Source organism: Macrosteles quadrilineatus, unplaced genomic scaffold, assembly GCF_028750875.1.
Source record: "Macrosteles quadrilineatus isolate MER2022 unplaced genomic scaffold, UCM_ALF_1.0 Scaffold_4__1_contigs__length_99947679, whole genome shotgun sequence".
NCBI classification, from domain to species: domain Eukaryota; kingdom Metazoa; phylum Arthropoda; class Insecta; order Hemiptera; family Cicadellidae; genus Macrosteles; species Macrosteles quadrilineatus.
The window spans coordinates 18,369,984-18,387,861 of record NW_026542597.1 but is presented as its reverse complement, the minus strand read 5'-3'; the positions used below and the strand labels follow the sequence as shown (position 1 = coordinate 18,387,861).

Genomic DNA, 17,878 nt, shown 5'->3' with positions numbered 1-17,878 from the left:
GTTTAGGTTTGTTCTACCAATGTCAACCAAACTTGAAATAGTTCGTGCTATAATTCTTCCATCTATTTATTATGCTCTTCCCTCTTTTGGTAACAGCCTTACTCAAGAGAATATATTCTCACAAGACTTCAGAACAGTGCTCTGAGATTTGTCTTCAACTTAAAAAGGTCGGATCATATCAGCGAGTATAGGTCAAGGGCAAACATCTTGACAGTTAAACAATGCTGTGATCTTCAAACCGTTCTAATTGTTCATAAAACTTTGTTAACGGAGTGTCCCCAATACATCAGAAGGAAACTGGTTTTCAGGTCTGAGGTGAGCGTTCGCCTCACTCGGCAGGAAGGCTTGCTACACTTGCCACGGGTCAGAACGGAATTAGGGAAGAAAGCCTTTTCTTACTTTGGGCCCCAAGCCTACAATGCCCTTCCAACTGACCTCAAATCAGTAAACCTCTCTAGGTTTAAAAGGGGTTTGAAAGATTTATTTTATACCGATAATAATTAGCCAGTTGATCTAAAATGTATTGTTGCAATAGTCTAGTATAAGCTGACCAATTACGTTTAGTTTGACAACAGTTGTATTGAAAATCAAAGAACTGTACTTTGAATAACGCTGGCTAAATAAAGACGTTTTTCATTTCATTTTTTTCATTTCATTTCATTTCATTTCATTATAGATTGGTTTTGTTTTTTATAAACAGAACAGTATTAATCAAACGTATTAATCAGGACAATCTTTTTACTGAGTCATATGATGGTGGATGGTGACTGAATTGTATTGCTTATCTGGAATTCTCTACCTATATACTCAATACAAGGGCTTTCTCTGTTACATCCCTTTTTAGTCGTCATACTCAAATGACTTTTACGATTAAGGTGACAATACTCGTAAGCTAGCACAAGGACTAGGTCCTGTTCATCCTAAAAAGGTACGTCTAACTTCCTTTGGGAATTCGCCTCCCCAAGCCTTTGTTTTATTTCTAGAGGGCACTATCATAGATTAAACTTTTAATCTATGGCACTATCAAAAAAGCCAGTGCTGCGGGAGTATGTTTTATCTATGGTTCTGCTTAAACTCTTTTTAACCCCCTTTAAGGGTTTCAAAATTGTGAATTGTAATTTAACCGCTGATAGTGTTGGATTGTAAACCAAATACAAAACAGTTAATGGAAATGGATTAGTTTTAAGCAGGCTGCTTTCAGATTGAGGTAGGTAAATCGTCACTTTTCATGGATGTAATTCTCTTTAGCCATCTGTAGACGATAACTTTAATTTTAATGTAAATTAGTAACTGTTTCAACCAACTTAATATTTGAAAAGTGAAAAGGGTAACCGTATGTCATTATTTGTTCGAGTTTTGAACCCTGAGTGTGACATAGACATATCTTCAAAGCTGCGTGAACATTTCTATTTTCAACGTATTTTAGATTGGTTTTTGGAGCTAATGGTATTCAGATTATTCGGATCCTGTGCTGATAAATTTGATTAGAAGCTTCGAAGTTATGAGATCTACCCGGACAGTCTGCTAAACTCTGGTTTCATGGTATGAATCCAATGCAGCCTTCTAAGGAAAAAGGAATCATCTCCTTCATTCCACCATTCCTGTTCCATTTCAATTTCCATTCCAATCCAATTTCAATCGACCACGACCGACGACGACGATTGGTGCATTCGCATTGGTTGGTTTTTGGTCTGGTCGTTCCATCGTTCCATCATTCTCATGTCATCTATTTCTATTTCATTTTCTATTCTCTATTCATTGTCATCCCATTCTTGATTCTATACAATATTACAATACTGAATAGTGAATTTACAGTGCGAGTGCACACTGTGACAGAAGTAAACTAGGCAACGTCTGATAATCTAATTCTAAATCTGATTTCATTCATCCATCATCTTATCACTCTCGTCATATTCGGAAGAGCCGAAAAAGTAACAACAAAAGGTAGGCCTACCTAACTTCTTAGTTTTTTAAATGGGTAGAAAAATTAATTTGTCCTAGGCCTATTCGAATTTATGAAAATATAAGTAACAATTTCTTATGAAATGGTTGTTTCTTTGTTCGTATTATGCTAGGCTAGTAGGCCTAAGTTAAAGTTGTCAAGTTATGTCTAAGTTACCCTCATAAAAAGTATAGATATGCTAACTTAATTATTTGTAGATGGATAGATTTGATTACCAATTGATAGAAATAATTACTATTTCCAAATTTATAAACAAAGTTAGGCCTAGGTACTGCTATTTTAGACATTAAAAGCTTCCATGATTGTGCCTAGGCAGGCCCGTTTTTGACCCTGTCAGCGCCCTAGGCACATCGGTACTTCAGTATTAAACGGAGGCCACATTTTGTCAGCGCGCTGCGGCGGTTATGTTAGGTTGGGTTATCATAATAGAAAGTATCGTTCGATTCATAACGAAGCAAGGAAAGTCCTACACACATAATATTTACGATAACCCAACCTAACATAACCGCCGCAGCGCGCTGACAAAATGTGGCCTCCGTTTAATACTGAAGTACCGGCACATCTAATAGTAGCGCCCCTTTGCAATATATATATAACAGGGTGTCCACAGACCGGGAAATCCGGGAATCATGCGAGAGATTTTTGAACCTTGAATTTTGTAACTTATTTCTACCTGGAGTTTTCAATTTACCCTGATCGCACATATCATGATGGACAATATAATGATGTCTTCACGGCCGCGAGGGGTGATTAGAATTTTATCGCAATGGCGCAAGACGATGATAATGGCCACACGAAAACGTAAAAAAAATTTGCCTAATTTCAGTAAGAGGATGATGATCTCCACAAGACCGTGGCAGATGATTACCATTTTGCCACAATCGCGGGAGGTGATAAGTATGTCCACACAACCGCGGGGGACGATATGATGTCTTCACGACCGTGAGGGGTGGTCAGAATTTGACTGCGATCGCGCAAGACGAGGATAATGTCCTCACAACCGCGGGAAAATATCAGAATTTTGCCTCATTTGCGGTAGACGATGATAATCTACTCACAACCGCCGGATATGTAGCCTATTGCCTCGATCATGGAAGACGATAATTTTATGTACGGTACAAACGACCTGACTGCAGAAAATAGTAGGCCTAAGAGTCTTGCCGCAAACGCGGGAGACGATTACGATGCCTACACGGCCGCGAGGGGTTTTTAGAAGTTTACCGCAATAGCTTGCAAATACTACCACAAAATTTTTTTAATTTCCAAATTTTTGACGCCCCCCAAAAAAGCCAATTGCCTCGCGCCCTAGGCACGTGTCTACCGTGCCTATTCGGTAAATCGGCCCTGAGCCTAGGCCTAGGCCCTATTCTAGCTAAATCCATGATTATCTTACTAACCTAGCCTATCTGGCATTCAAACAAAAATGGGTAGACTATGGAATTTGCTGACCTGGTTGTTAGTCGAACCTAACACTAGCCTACGTCTATTACTATTTGTATGAATTTGGCAGATTTAACTTATTGTTTTTTTCTAAGTTCAGTAAAGGCTAATTTAGCTCTTAACGAAACTTAAGCCTTTAACCCTAGAAAGGTATCGTCAATTACTGAAGGGTATCAATATGTAAATTTGACGTACTGCCAGCAGTTTTACTACTATAGGCTACACAAGCCAGCTATTTTACCATACTCTAAGGGTACCTATTGACTAGTAAGTTTGCGACTAACTTAGCAAGGGCACAAAGAAACACACTACAACCCAACCAAGGCAGCCATCAAAAGGCAAATGACTGCTGAGAACAGTGCTGGAAGGAGGGTAGCGTCGGTTGAGGGGGTATGTCTAGGCTACTATGAAGTCAAACGAGACGAAGCCCGCGGGTAATAGCTAGTATCATATTACCTATTTACTTTTCAGTTCCTGTTATGAGAACAGTTAACTTAACGTATGCATGTTATAAGTTATTGTATTTAAGCCTATTAATTGGCGACTAGGATAAAAAAAGAAACTAGGCTACACTTTATTTTATTACCTTCAATTTACATTTTATTATTATTATTTTTTTTTTTTACATGGAAAAATGGACTTTAATGTGATAATTTGCATATTACATAATAAAACATTAAATTTTAAAATACTAGATACTTGAGATGTATAAAAAAAATAAAATGAAAGCTCAATAGAGCAATGGGGGAATTGCGGCACCGTCTTAAAATTGAATGCTTTGAATTTTTCGTCTAGTTCCCCGTAGCCTAAGCGAAACTGCTCGAATGATGGAAAGCTGGCTTTGGATCCTCAACCATCCGATAATTTGGGAGTATGGTTTTCTCCATTTTACAGCCAGGGCTTCGCTTGTTCTCCTCTGAAATGCTTCATATTCTTTGTGGGGGACTCTTCCGTGGAACATATTAATGGTGTGAAGCTTCCTCTGATGTCTTCGGCTGCTTTGTCATATTTATTGTTTACATTTTATTATTTACCTTAAGTTAATTACCTAACTTATTTTAATTGTTTGTGTATTCATTACTCAACCACCTATGATGGAAATATTACAAAACATTGATTCAATAGTAGATTTGAAGAAAGTAGTAAGTTAGTCTATTGATGTTTCCAAAAGACCAGATTACAGCCAGACAGCTGTAAAAAATGTAATTATACTTTTCTACAGTTTAGCATAAATGTTGGCCTAAGTTAGTCATTGTTTTCTTTCACTAAAAGCAGATATCGGTGTATTAATTCATAATTTGGCCCTAGGCGCTATACAATTAACCCGTTAGGCCTACATATATTTCTTTTCTTAGCAATGTACCGGTATAATATTTTCCACAGTTTGACATAAAAGATTTAAAAAGAAATTTTTGTTTTACTTTCGTATCTGTTTTTCATAGGCTAACTATAACTCAAACGACTTAAGCCTATGTTTTTGAAATAATTTCAGTCATAAACTGTACCTACAAAAAACTCAAATAAAATATAGAAGCTGAATAAGGGTAACTTTAGGCCTACGTAATTTTAAGATAAGCCTACCAGTACCTATAACAATAAAGAGTATAAAGTTGTTGAAAAAATTAGCGTCACTCTCATCGGGGTGACAACATTTTAGTACTTTGTGACCTAAGTTTGGACATGTTATAAACATCAGAATGTAATATAACATTAATATCTAGTTAGCTTGGAATATGTATTGCTATAAAACACGAATTTCAAAGACTGTCAAATAGCGGCAATGACAAAAAAACCTCGGGGTGAAAGTTCTCACGGACGACCCAACTGGTGTCGCCCCGATAGGGGTAACATGGCAGCAAACGTTTTTTAAAAAAAGTTAACCTAAAAATTTACAACAAACACTCTTGTTGTAAAGTAAAAATTATGAAACCATACCAATTAATTCTTACAGTATAGGCCTATGTGTCTATATTGTATTATAAAGTTTGATGAAGTTCTGACGTTTAGGTTCAAGGCATATCGTGGAAATTTTCAAGGTCATGAGATGGTTTCTTAAAAAGGAGTTTTTTACCTTCCCACTGTCATAAAAACATTTCTTAACGTGCTATTTTTTTGGGGGTTTCACAGGAAAACGTAGAATAAAACAAGAGAAATTTAGATAGGCCTACTCTGTGTTTTTTAAGTAGGCTAAGTTAGTTACTTTTCTGTAAAGTTCCAAACTTGAGTGTCTAAACTTTTTTCCTCTACGGTAGGTTGGTTGGTTACTGTTTGACCGAAGCCTAACTAGTGCATGATATACTTCTTTCCAATAGATTGGCCAGATAACATAAGTTGTGTGTGCTACATTATCAAGAGTTCTAAGGGCATCCTTTTTTTATGAATCATCATCTGTTTGTTGTTCATAAAACTAGGCCTAGGCCTATTGACAGTTGTAGCCCTAAGTTCATCACATTCATTACCTACACTTGATTGTTTCAGGTTCAGGTGTATATAATTAATTGTTGAAGCCACAATGTCGGACCAGCGAGACTTGCTAGAAATGCGGTTTAAAAGGTATCTCCACTACGGAAGTGAACAGCCTATCTATAAACCAGGGGACAGATTTCACCACAAGAGTTACACCGAAGAAAATATACCTTCTTTAAAAAAACTGATTGAAGAAGACGAACCTGAAAAATTAATTGACACTATGGTCAAGGTTTGGAAGTTTTAAATAAGTTTTACTAATTAGTTTTACCTTTGTAGTTAGGGGAACGTTTGTATTTTAACACTTAAGTTTCAGAAAAAAATGTTGTATCTTTTACTAGCTAACTTCAAATAGGCTAAATATATATTTCCTCAAATTTAATATTAGGCCTACCTATGGTCTAATAAGAATAAACGCCTCTCATTGGACTATCCGTTATCCGGTCACTTTTCAGAATCATGTTTTCAACCTATGGTCTTATAAGAATAAACGCCTCTGATTGGACTATCCAGTCACTTTTCGGAATCATGTTTTCAACTCTTTTATGGGTTAGTTGCATAAACACTGTAACTTATCTTGTCTTTTCACCTAAGTGCACTCCTGATTTGTGACATAACTTTGCTTTTCTTGTTTACTAATTGTTCTTTCCGCAGGTAAAAACTGATGGAACTTCTCTGTGGCCAGACGCAATCATATTTGCATATGCGTACTGCGTCTGCTCCAACAAAGTAGTCCTTCAAAATGCAGCTTACAAGGTTATCCGAAAAGTGTGTAGATCACCAAACGATATTACTCTCTTTGTCAAGTTTTACAGAGAATTGAGAGGTTCTAAAGGTAGGCTAATTATACTTAGGTTGTTTAAATTACCTTAATAGTTTTAAAATTATTTTACATTTTGTTTTGTTGCCTATTTGCAATCACAATACTATCCGTTTAAGTTGAAACTATTGTAGGCACTAAATAGTTTTAATTCTTTAAAATATTGTAAATATCACACAGTAATGCCATTACATTTTATTTCTTCAAAAAAGCAATTCATATACACCTTATAAGAAGCAAAATCTAAAAGAGACCAGTCAAACTGTATTTTGCCGCTGAATCAAACTTTGTGTGGCCGCCACTTGCTAGGCGCTAACCTTTCGCTCTCACTCTCTCTCTCTACGCTGATTCTCTTTGTCACTCACGCTGGTCATGTGCTACTCGGATCTTCAAAAGAAAGTACCAAAGTCAGCGCTCTATTTGCACCGCCATACTGCGACGATAGTAGCACCTTTGCTACCTAGCGGCCACTGTGAGAACTCAAATATCGCAGACAGAATTTTTAACACAGGCATTTCACTTTTTACTAGGTTTATTCATTGTTTTATTTTTATTCATTTTATTTTATTCATTGTTTTTATTCATTGTTAAGTGTTTTAAAACCATATATTTCCTTTTGATCAAGGGTACTTTATAGCCTATTCTTGTTAATTTGGAATTCTTGTTAATCTGACATCCCCTAGATTCCACATCAATGACAGCTTGTCCAAATGATCACATAAGCATGCAAACCCCCAATGGAATACTGAGAAAAAACAGTAATCACTGATAACTCCACCCCATCTCTGAACATGATTATCTGCAGAACTGGGGGTTTTTCGTGTCAACGGTATTGTCGCTTTGTAAATTTCTGCCAAACTGTTTCCCCATACTTTGAAGAGTCATCTTCAGTGGCTAGGCTGAATCTGAGTCAGGAAAGTCTGTCCAGGTGTATTTAGCATCATAGGTGTGGTCATCAGCATTGCACTTGAAATGCAGGAACGCCCACCATCTCTAGATTTTTTTACTAAATTACTGTTTCTTGAACAGAAGTTTTGTTAGGGATGGACGGGTCTAGAAGTTTCGGGAAATTAAAAATCTCATTCTACAAGACAAGAAAAAAAAGTGAAAAACGCCTGCAGAAAGTCAATGCAATACCCACAATACAGGAGCGTGTTGTTGTTGCGTTTCCTTTGCTAAGGGGTTTTTATAAAATTAATTTACACGTAAATTTTGTTTTAATTGTTTTATAATTTTTTTTTACATAGCAAATGATTAGATTTTTTGTTAAGTGTAAGCAGTGTGAGATATCGCGGTTTGTGTTGTTTGTAAACATAGCCAAAATAAGTCACTCCAAAATCATTCTAAAAATAACACAAGACTGAAAAACTGTTACTTAACTAGTAAGGCTGATGTTTTATACTGATAAATTTAGTATTTTTCAAAGTTCTACTATTGTAATTTAATACTTAACTAGTAAGACTGATGTTTCAGACTATTTGTATTAATCAATGTTGAACTATATCTTAACTGATATCACCATGTTTCCTTTGCGTAATAGTTATTTTTAACAAGGTAAGATTTGTTTTCTTATACTGATGTTTTTTATTAAAAGTTTTTTTAATACTCTTGCCTATTATAATCATTTTTTAAATTTTACCAATCACCTGTCATAAATCAGTAGGTATATAACAATGTAACAAAATCAGGTTAAAATGGCGAATGTGCATTTCCCGATATCTATGAGAAGGACAATCCTGACTCGATCTCATCTCAAAACTTTATTAGAAATAAAATATCCCGTCTCGTTTTGTCTCGAACTAAAAATCCAATCTCGTCCATCCCTAGTACAAACACTAAAATTTTTGCATTCTTTAGTAGGGATTCTTTTTTATTGTTCCGTATTTCTTTCAGAAACATTTTTATGATTTTGAAACCAAAAAATGAAAATTGTTTTTCCTCATCAGGGCTTGTGAATCTCTTAAAATAAAAAATCACCAATAGCCACTATCCTCCATCTATTGTATTTTGAAGATTGGTCTGCACGGAATATCTAGATGTTTTATAATGTAGGCTAATTTTTTTTTATTAAGCTATGAAATACATCGTAATGAACGTGTTTAAACTAGAATGCACTTTGAGTTCAAATGTTTGTACTTTATTTTACAGGAGGTGGGAATGGCTTTAAGAAAGCGATAGCCTCATGGTATCTGGTGTGGATGCCGTTTGACTTGGCAGATATTCTATTTAAGCAGAAGAGGTACCACGGCTGGACACATTTAGATGTACTACGACTGGCGCACGTCAAGCCAGTGACGATAGGTTAGTAGACTGATAACTTTTTTTATTATAGATAATAATCTACTTACGTATGCCAGTAGGTGTCAATTGTAGATAATTATGCTGTACATGTTTCAAGCCTAGTACGGCTCATCTTCAGCAGCATTCTTGTATGTAAAAATATTTCACATCGAGAGATGATTGTCGACTATTTACATATATACACAAACACAGAACATTTTAGCATGCTATTTACACTTATTTTCGTAGCGTACGCTCGTTTAGGTAAAACTCGACCGGACGACATTTGAGTTTTACCTAAACGAGCGTACGCTACGAAAATACGTGTAAATAGCATGCTAAAATGTTCTGTGTTTGTGTATATATGTAAATACAAGAATGCTGCTGAAGATGAGCCGTACTAGGCTTGAAACATGTACAGCATAATTATCTACAATTGACACCTACTGGCATACGTAAGTAGATTATTATCTATAATAAACATATTAAAGGTGTCAAGGCTGAATAATTTGACTGATAACTTGTGTTGACAAAGCCCAGTGTAGGCCCTCACCAACAAATTAATCTACCCGTACCGAAATAGTTCTTGCCTACTAATCAAATGATTGCTGGCTGACATGCCATTACTGTTGAAGCGAGTTTTAGAATGATAATGAATGTATTTGAATTGAACTTCTGACTAAATTTAATATAATTTAGTCTTTTCTTTCTAATAGACTTTTCAACAAACAAAACTGAAAGGACAAGTTGTTGTAACAAAATCTAGAGGAGATTATACCGACTATAAAACACTCTTTTGAGGGACTCATTCAACTATGTTGTTGTAACAAATAAGCTACCATACCTTATTGATCGAAGCTACCATGTAAATGGAATGTCAACATAATCCAAAAGTCAACAGTTAATGGTTTGATTCTATTCCTAAGTGTCTCCTCTTTAATTTAGTCCAAAATCGTATATGCCAGAATTACAGTAACAAGTTTTGTTTAATTTATGTTTTTTTCCCACTTAAGTAAAGCATTCACAAGGAGCGGTCATGGCTTAGTTATTCTTTTTTCTTTGTTTTCTTTTGTTTTTCGGAAGAAAGAAGAAACTGTAAAATTTAGTGGGGGAGGTTAAATTAGGTTAGGTTAGGTTGAGAGTAGTTAACGCCAGGGAGCCTATGCATATTATTAAAATATTTTGGATTATTATTTTTTTTTAATTTCCATACTCATAAAAATAGCTATGGATTACATAAATTTATGTAGTGCCTGGTACAGCTTCATACTACCCTGCCTGTACTTGTTACAAGAGAAATGGCTTATTTATCTAGTTTGTGTTTTATGTGACATCTGTTAATGTGCTTTGTTTTGAGCTTTTAATGCACATCCTAAAAGTTGTGACGATGTTTCCTGTACTGAAAAATATTACAAGTGCAGTCCCAAACGTTTTCCGAGGATAGCTGCCTACAATGGGTGGGTAAAGTTCCAGGGTAGAACGTCGCCACTCACCAAAAGCGGGTCTATTCAACTTTATTCCAAAACACCGCACAACTATCCCATGACACTCATGTCAGAAATCTCGTGCACAGGACACCAACTCAATTACTGTCTGCGATCCACGCCTTGAATGTCCGTCCTGGACTATCCTGAAAATCTAGGATATCCAAGGCTTATCGGAACTAATAATCCGGGTCAAAGGGGTTTGCTCGCTTCACCGCCGCCGCTTGTTGATGTCAACAATAGGTATGTGGTTATAAAACAATATCTTACACCACAAGGAAAAATAGCTCTTTACAAATTTCTTGTATGTATCATTCTGATAATGGTTCAACAGCTGAAATGCGTATAATCCATAAGGACCCTTTTGCCATAAGGCGTCAACAACAACAGATAATTTAACCCTGTCAGAAAATTTTCCTAAAATTATGTATTTTTTCAGAACAAACCGTTTTATTGAAATATGCAATAAAAGGCGCTAAGCGCACCACAGAACAATACAAAGACAGTGACAATGAACAAGTGAAAGAGCTGTTGGAATACATGAACTCTGTGGAAAGCTTCCGAAGGGTCTCGGACCCAGAAGAAGCTGCCAAGCGTGTGGGTAGAGAGCTTCACAACATTGAACGGGTACCCAGTGGTCTTCTGAAGTATCAAGAGGTAGGTTTATGCTTAGTTTATAATGTGGTAAGATTTGTGTGATAGGGTTCTAGATTAAGATTTAAGATAAACAAGAGGCCACCAACCCCTGTGGTTAGATGTGTGTTGACAAACTGAATCGTCCATCCAGTGAACAGTAGATCCTTACATTCTTGCTTGGAATCAAACCAGCGACCTTCGGATTAGAAGACAAGCACTTAGGAGTTACCAACAGGCTACCCAGACAATTGTCACTATGTCACATAGACACTCTCACTTCCTCCATTAGTTGTTCTATCTTTTCCTAGCAAGCACCAATAAACGGGAAATAATACCACTTGTTTGGTATTAGCGGTTTAGCAATTTTAAACTTATAAATGCGGGCAGACAAAATTAAACTTAAAGGTTTGTGAAGCTACCAATACCTATACTGAGGTCTGGGAGGCCTTGGTGTGGTCCAGGGATGTCCGAAGCAGGTCTAAAGGTACGTTGTCACTGGTGCGGCTGGAACTGCAGTCGCTGGACGATGAATTTGGTACTAAACACCACTCAACACACCCACTGGTAATTAGTACCTACATTACTAGGTTTTTGGGTTTTGACAGTTTCCAGAGGTGCAAGTGTTGAGGGGCAGAGCTAGACAACCTCTGGGCACAGAAATCTTAGCTTAATCTGTCACGGAACAATTTCAATTTGTCGGCTCGCAGATGGACAAAACACAATCTGCAGGCCAAAAGACTCGGTTTATGTTGACCCATTTAAAAGATAGCGATAATTTTGACCTTCCGACAGACAGATGGCTTTAAAGTTATAAAAATAAAAATACATCGAAGTATTTTGTCATGCCTTTGTTGAGCTGTCCTCCTTTTATGATATGTAATTTAATTTTGAGTATAATTCACATTATTAACTTATTTCACAGGTTTGGAATCAACTTATACCCAATATGGATGTGAGGACGTTGCTGGAAAATCTACAAAGAATCTCGATCCACGGCTTCTTGAAGGGTAACAACATAACGGTGATGAGTGTTATGGACGTGTTCAACAACATGAGGAAGGCAGAGGAGTTCAAAGGACATCCGGTCCGAGTCTACATAGAACTGATGACTTACGAGAAGGCTGCCAAGTAGGTTTTATGCACAGTTCCGGTACATAAAAGTCTATTATTTGCTCTTCAGTTATCCGACCTTCTGTGTTATCTAATCCACCCGTGCGGCATCATGTGCTATTTCTGTTATTTTGAAAACGTTATTTCAACAAGTTGAGGGATCGTATGACTAAGACAATTTGCTTCTTATCTCCCAAATATATCTGTAAAATTTTGTAGGTTTGACTCAGTTTGACGTTATTAAATGTTAATATTGATGGTCAAAACCAGAAATCTTGAATCTCTACTAAACCAAAACCCATAAAAACTAATGCTGAATCTCAAATCTCAAAACCCAAACGCAAAACTTATTTAATTGCTTAATTCAAGGCTACGCAAAATACAGAAAGAGTTAAACTTGTTTGTTAAACAATCCAAACTGAAAGAAATTGCCACCTGACCCTGATACAATAACATGAATATGTTGCTAATAATACACTTAAACAACTAACACCAACAATGAATAGCAGATAAATTAAAACGTTCAGTGGCCAATACTAATTTGTGTTATAAGCAATAATGAATTTTCAATCAAACATTGAACTATAGTATATATATCCAATAACTGGATCAAATGCCAAACACAAATGTACACCTGATTTTAGGTACTGTTTGGACATTGCATCAAAAATGGGCCATCCAATCAGTAAAATAACACCAGCCAGAAAACCACCTAAGATAAACTTGATGATAAAGAATGCGCTCATGACTTTCTATCTAACACTTCACAAGGTAAGTCTTTAAAATGCCCAATGCTTTTGTATAATTGATAAAACTTGAGTAATGAGTCGTGAAAAATATTAGTATCACACCTCTCTGCAAGGCTTGAGTTTATAAAAAGTTTCAAGCTTAGCTTAAAAATGAAGAAAACAATGATTAATGATTACAAATTTTGATCAGCAAAGTTATTTAAAATAAACTTAAAGAACACTAGACATTGTATTAGGTAAGTGACGTTTAACCACATCTGAAGCTCATTGGAAACTTAAATTCATGGACAACCGATGAAGCAGAATCTTTTTGCCGTTTTTTTGGACTTTCTTCGACGGACGAAAGTATCTCAAAATCTTCCCTTGCAAAATAGTTTAGGACTTGGTACTTCAGGACTGGATTTTTTTAAAGTTTGTTAAAATAGCTTTGTTCTAATTTTCTTTTAATATTTTTTATAAGTAGGCGATAAATAATTAAAGTTTTGTATTTTTGATTTTTGCTAAGCTTCAATTTACTTATTTATTTCCTTATATAGGCCTATTGGAGTTTTATCAGTAAGGTTTTTATAGGTTAGTAGCTGCAGAGCTGCTTGGCTTAACATTTAGTGGTCTGTGAGCGAGTCTTTTGGGTCAGGCCATAAATTGGGTCGGTCAAAATTTGGATTGCATTGGAAAGTAGGTAGGCCTATTGATTAAAAAAATATTGGTAGCCTACTGGACAATTCTGTAATAATAAAATTTCAAAGAGTTTCGGGCCAGAATTAAGTTGGTCCTAATTTGGACTGCCTTAAAAGTATTGATCAAAAAAATACTAAAACTCTATGCAAAATTCTAAAATAATAAAATTTCAGATGAATAAATCCGCATCAAGTACATTGATTGACTAAAAATAAATTTAGAAATCTCTTGTAATTTGAGACCGTATGAGAATTGTACGAGTTAAATTTTAGTTTTACGGATTCTTTTCACATGTTTTACCCTACAGTCAAAGAGTGTATTATTGAATGTTATGACCACAGTTTCAGAAACCGACCAACCTGCGCTACTTTGTAGCAGTCGACGTTCGATCGAAGATGACCACCGATAGATGTCACGGCTGTATGCACCTAACACCTCTTGGTATGTAACCCATTTGTTTGAAAGTAGTATGTTTTACGCTATTCTATTTTATGCAAAATTGTGATGGGTTGATTCCAGAAATGTTTGATTCTGATAATTAAAATTCCCACGGTCGTGTAGACATCATTGTACACAATGATCACGGCAAATTCTGTTTATTTCCCACGGCCGTTTTGACATCGTCATTGTCTCCCGTGGTCACGCCAAAACTCCGAATAACCCCTACAGAAACGGTACGTCATCATCGTCTTAATCATTCATGAACATTTCCCTCGGTTGTGGAGACATTCTTGTCGTCTTCCGCGTTCACGGTTAATTTCTGATCATCTTCCGCGGCCATGTAGACATCATCCTCTTCCGCAGTCATTGAAACTTTATCATTGTCTTACATTTAATACGTGTTTTCCATGTTAAATTCATATCAATATCCTGGGCCAAAAAAGTAAGAGAGGAGAAACCGGCCACACTTGTTTCAGGTATAGTTAAGACAAGCTGACCATGTGTTTTGGGAGAGTGGCTGAGCAAGTAAACTGTTTGATTCAGTGATCAAATTAGTTTTGAAACCATTAATAGTTTTAAGAACAGGGAAATAAAGAAGTCATGTCGTTATTCCTGTTGTTTAGTGCAACATTCATCGTTTCACTCTGGACCTGTTAAAGCTCTTGTAACTGACATCCACTTTAGACTTACATTTTGTAAACATTCAGAAGTTGGGGCCTTTATGAAAAGGTGTTTTGGGTTAGGACTGGAATTTTATTTTCTTCCTGATTTTTGGGATGGTAACGGATGAGGATTTTTGTTCAGTTCAACAAAGGAAACTTTAGTCTAATTAAAAAATGATGAGTAAAAATCCATGTGAATAGCAACATAAAGACAAACAACTAATAATTAACCCTTAAAGTTAACCATTAGGGATTGTTTGTTGACAGAGGCTGCTGCTGCTGTGTGCCTCAGCCTCACGAGGGTGGAGTCCGAGAGCAACATCACCATCGGAACCTTCAGTGAGGAGAAAGGAGACATCGACGTACACTCGTTCACCAAAGACAGTGAGATTGCCAAGTTTGAAACCACGTTCAGCGAAGTTAGTATACTTCGACAGCTCAAAAATAGAAGGTTGTGAGCCACTAGTGTGGTTTCCATGAAAATTATTTCCATTTAAACGGTCTTAAGAGTCCTACACAATTAAAGTAGGGACATATCAGACTGTAGGTTTGCTATGGAATGGGGAGGGATTTTTTATTTTTTTCCAGATTTTCTGGTGGGGTACGAAACAGGGTTTTTCTTTTCAGGAAATTATAGGTACTTTAGTTTGTTTAAAAATATTCCTTCAAATGGCAATATTGAAAATAATATTGATTTCAGCCTGTATTTGTCTGTTTTAAGTCATAAAATACTGCCATCTGTGATTTAAAGAGTTTAACATTGTAACTTGTAAGGCATGAAGGGGTAGAGCCCTAAGGTACCATTTTTCATTAGTAAAAATTAATTTCTGATTTGCTTTGGTAGAAAAGTGAAACTGCTGGGCCAGCTTCCGTTGTTGCAGCAATCCATTGGGCGGACGTAAAAAAGAAGCCGTATGACGTGTTCATCATCCTCAGCAACTACACGGTGTTGACGAGCGGAACAAGAGTCGCCATCCAGAAGTACAGAACTGATATGAATCTGCCTAATGCCAAGTGAGTGTAGCAATGAGTTATTATTGACTTTAAGTTATCTCTAAATTTAAAAAAGTGGGTCTTATGAATTTATTTAAGGCTTGTAGATGCTTGTAGATGTTATAGTAATATTAAGGTTTAGTTCAACAGTAGATCCAAAAGTTGCAGTCACTAATTATTTTTAGATAGATAAGAGTTAGTATTTGACCATTTTCAAGTTACTTACATGTTTACATATTTTTTCTGAGTGACGTTGCTCATTGCATAAATGAGATGCCTGCTATTTGTTATTGGAGAGGATTCTCTTGTGTTTACTGATATGATGGGGTCTTATTTTGTTCACTTTGTTAAACAAAGTATATTTGTCAAGACAAAAAATGTCGTGGTAAAAATATTTTTATATTTTCTAAGCCTGACAATGGGGGATTAAAATCACATTTTGATGTAGTTTTTTTGTTGGTTTCATTCACTACTCTAGATTTATTCTGGAAGGAGTTTATTTTTACAAGGTTCACAAAGGTTCTGTAACAACCCTACAAAAAGATTTTAAGATTTTTGACTTGGGTCCCCAAGGTTTCAGGTTCAAAGCCTGCTAATCACAAATGAATTTTGACCTAGTAACAAGGTCCCAACATCTAAGCCCAGCCTGAAGTAATTAAAAAACAATCCAGTGCTAGAGACTAGTGAAGCTTGTTGAGCTAACCAAGTGGTTCTCTTTACAGAGTGGTGACTTGCTCTCTGACTGGCAACCTACGCACTCACAAGGACGTCGAAGGACAAAACATGCTGTGTGTCATTGGCTTTGACGAACATGTTCCTCGGCTGATCGAGGCGTTCGCCAAGGGAGCGTTCTAGTGCCTCCACCTGCGTCTACTGAGATTATATCAGTCGTCTACAATCCAGAGTGTTTCTTATTCGAGAATCAGACTTTGCAGTATTTATTGTGTGGTAAAATTCTAAAGAGTGTCTTTGAGGTAAGGTGTTTATTTTTGTATGGGGGGTTTGATTTTTAAATTATGATTTTGCTGTTTTTAACTTGAGAAAACACAGATAAGTTACACTTAATAGAAATTAAGTTACACTTAATAGAAATTGTATTTCGGGTGGTCTAACTTATGTAAGTAAAATCACAATATTTACTGTTAGAGAAACACTCTGTGACGTTATATTTACGTTTAAAAGATTGCCAAAGCCATGTGTTAAACATACTCAACAAGTTACAAACTCTTCGGTTGATCTTCTAAAGTGGAACATGACAAATTGTGCTAGTGTGGAAATTGTGTTTTTGGACAATTGATGACGACAAGAAGATACTTGGAAGTGCTGTGAATCTGCATTTAGAGGTCTGTTCAAAGTTGCAGTGATTAGATATTTATAATCTTAAAAACCACTAAGACAGTAACTTGTTAACATTGCTGTGATACAAACATTGTTGAGAATGTTTCACATAAAACTCATGGATTGTTTTAATTTCGATCAAAACAACTGCGAAAAAACTGATTTTGATAGGAAGTGTTACATAGTTCAAAATATTCTAGAATATTTGTTAATTATTTTTGTACAATCGACATAATCATTTTTATATCGCTGACATGTGTTTAGTTTTGTTGTGATAGTTGATGTTAATCTGAATTTTAATTAATTGTATTATTTTAATTTTCTTAAGTTATTTTTTTGTTTATACATTTCCTTGCTTACATAATACTGAAACAATTATATTTTTATTATTATCAATATTTATCCCTTGCACCATTTGCCTAATAGTGTATTTAGTAGCCTACTAGTTTGGGTAGTATCAATTCCGGCAATAGATTGTTTACACTATTAGTTGTGGATGTTTTTTTAAAACAATTTAATCATTATTTGTCAATTGATAATTTATTATTGTGATTTGTTATTAATTTAATGTTCTTTGTGGTTATTACTCATTAGTACTATTGCTTACATAATTTATATTTCTATGACAAAAACTGTTTGTTCATTTTTCTCAGAAAAGAAAAACCATAATAATATTTTATTTATGTTACTATTTAACTTGTTTGGTTTTATTATGATTTTACCTGTCGCTTGTCCCAAACTTAACTGTTTTGTTGTGATGCAATGCACATTGTGGGATTTAACATCATTTTTGCTGAACTATACTGTATTCTAGTGGT

The 17,878-nt window shown here is 35.7% G+C and overlaps 1 protein-coding gene across 1 annotated transcript; it reads left to right on the top strand.

The window, feature by feature from the left end:
• Positions 1-1,747: 1,747 nt before the first annotated feature.
• Positions 1,748-17,456, top strand: LOC128993439 (RNA-binding protein RO60). The gene is made up of 11 exons (XM_054417335.1): positions 1,748-1,944; positions 5,882-6,101; positions 6,524-6,704; positions 8,838-8,990; positions 10,893-11,110; positions 12,012-12,217; positions 12,844-12,970; positions 13,968-14,067; positions 14,997-15,148; positions 15,574-15,743; positions 16,445-17,456. Exons 2-11 carry the CDS (start codon positions 5,916-5,918, stop codon positions 16,575-16,577), a joined length of 1,626 nt encoding a protein of 541 aa, XP_054273310.1. The 5' UTR covers positions 1,748-1,944; positions 5,882-5,915; the 3' UTR covers positions 16,578-17,456.
• The last annotated feature ends 422 nt before the right edge of the window (positions 17,457-17,878 follow it).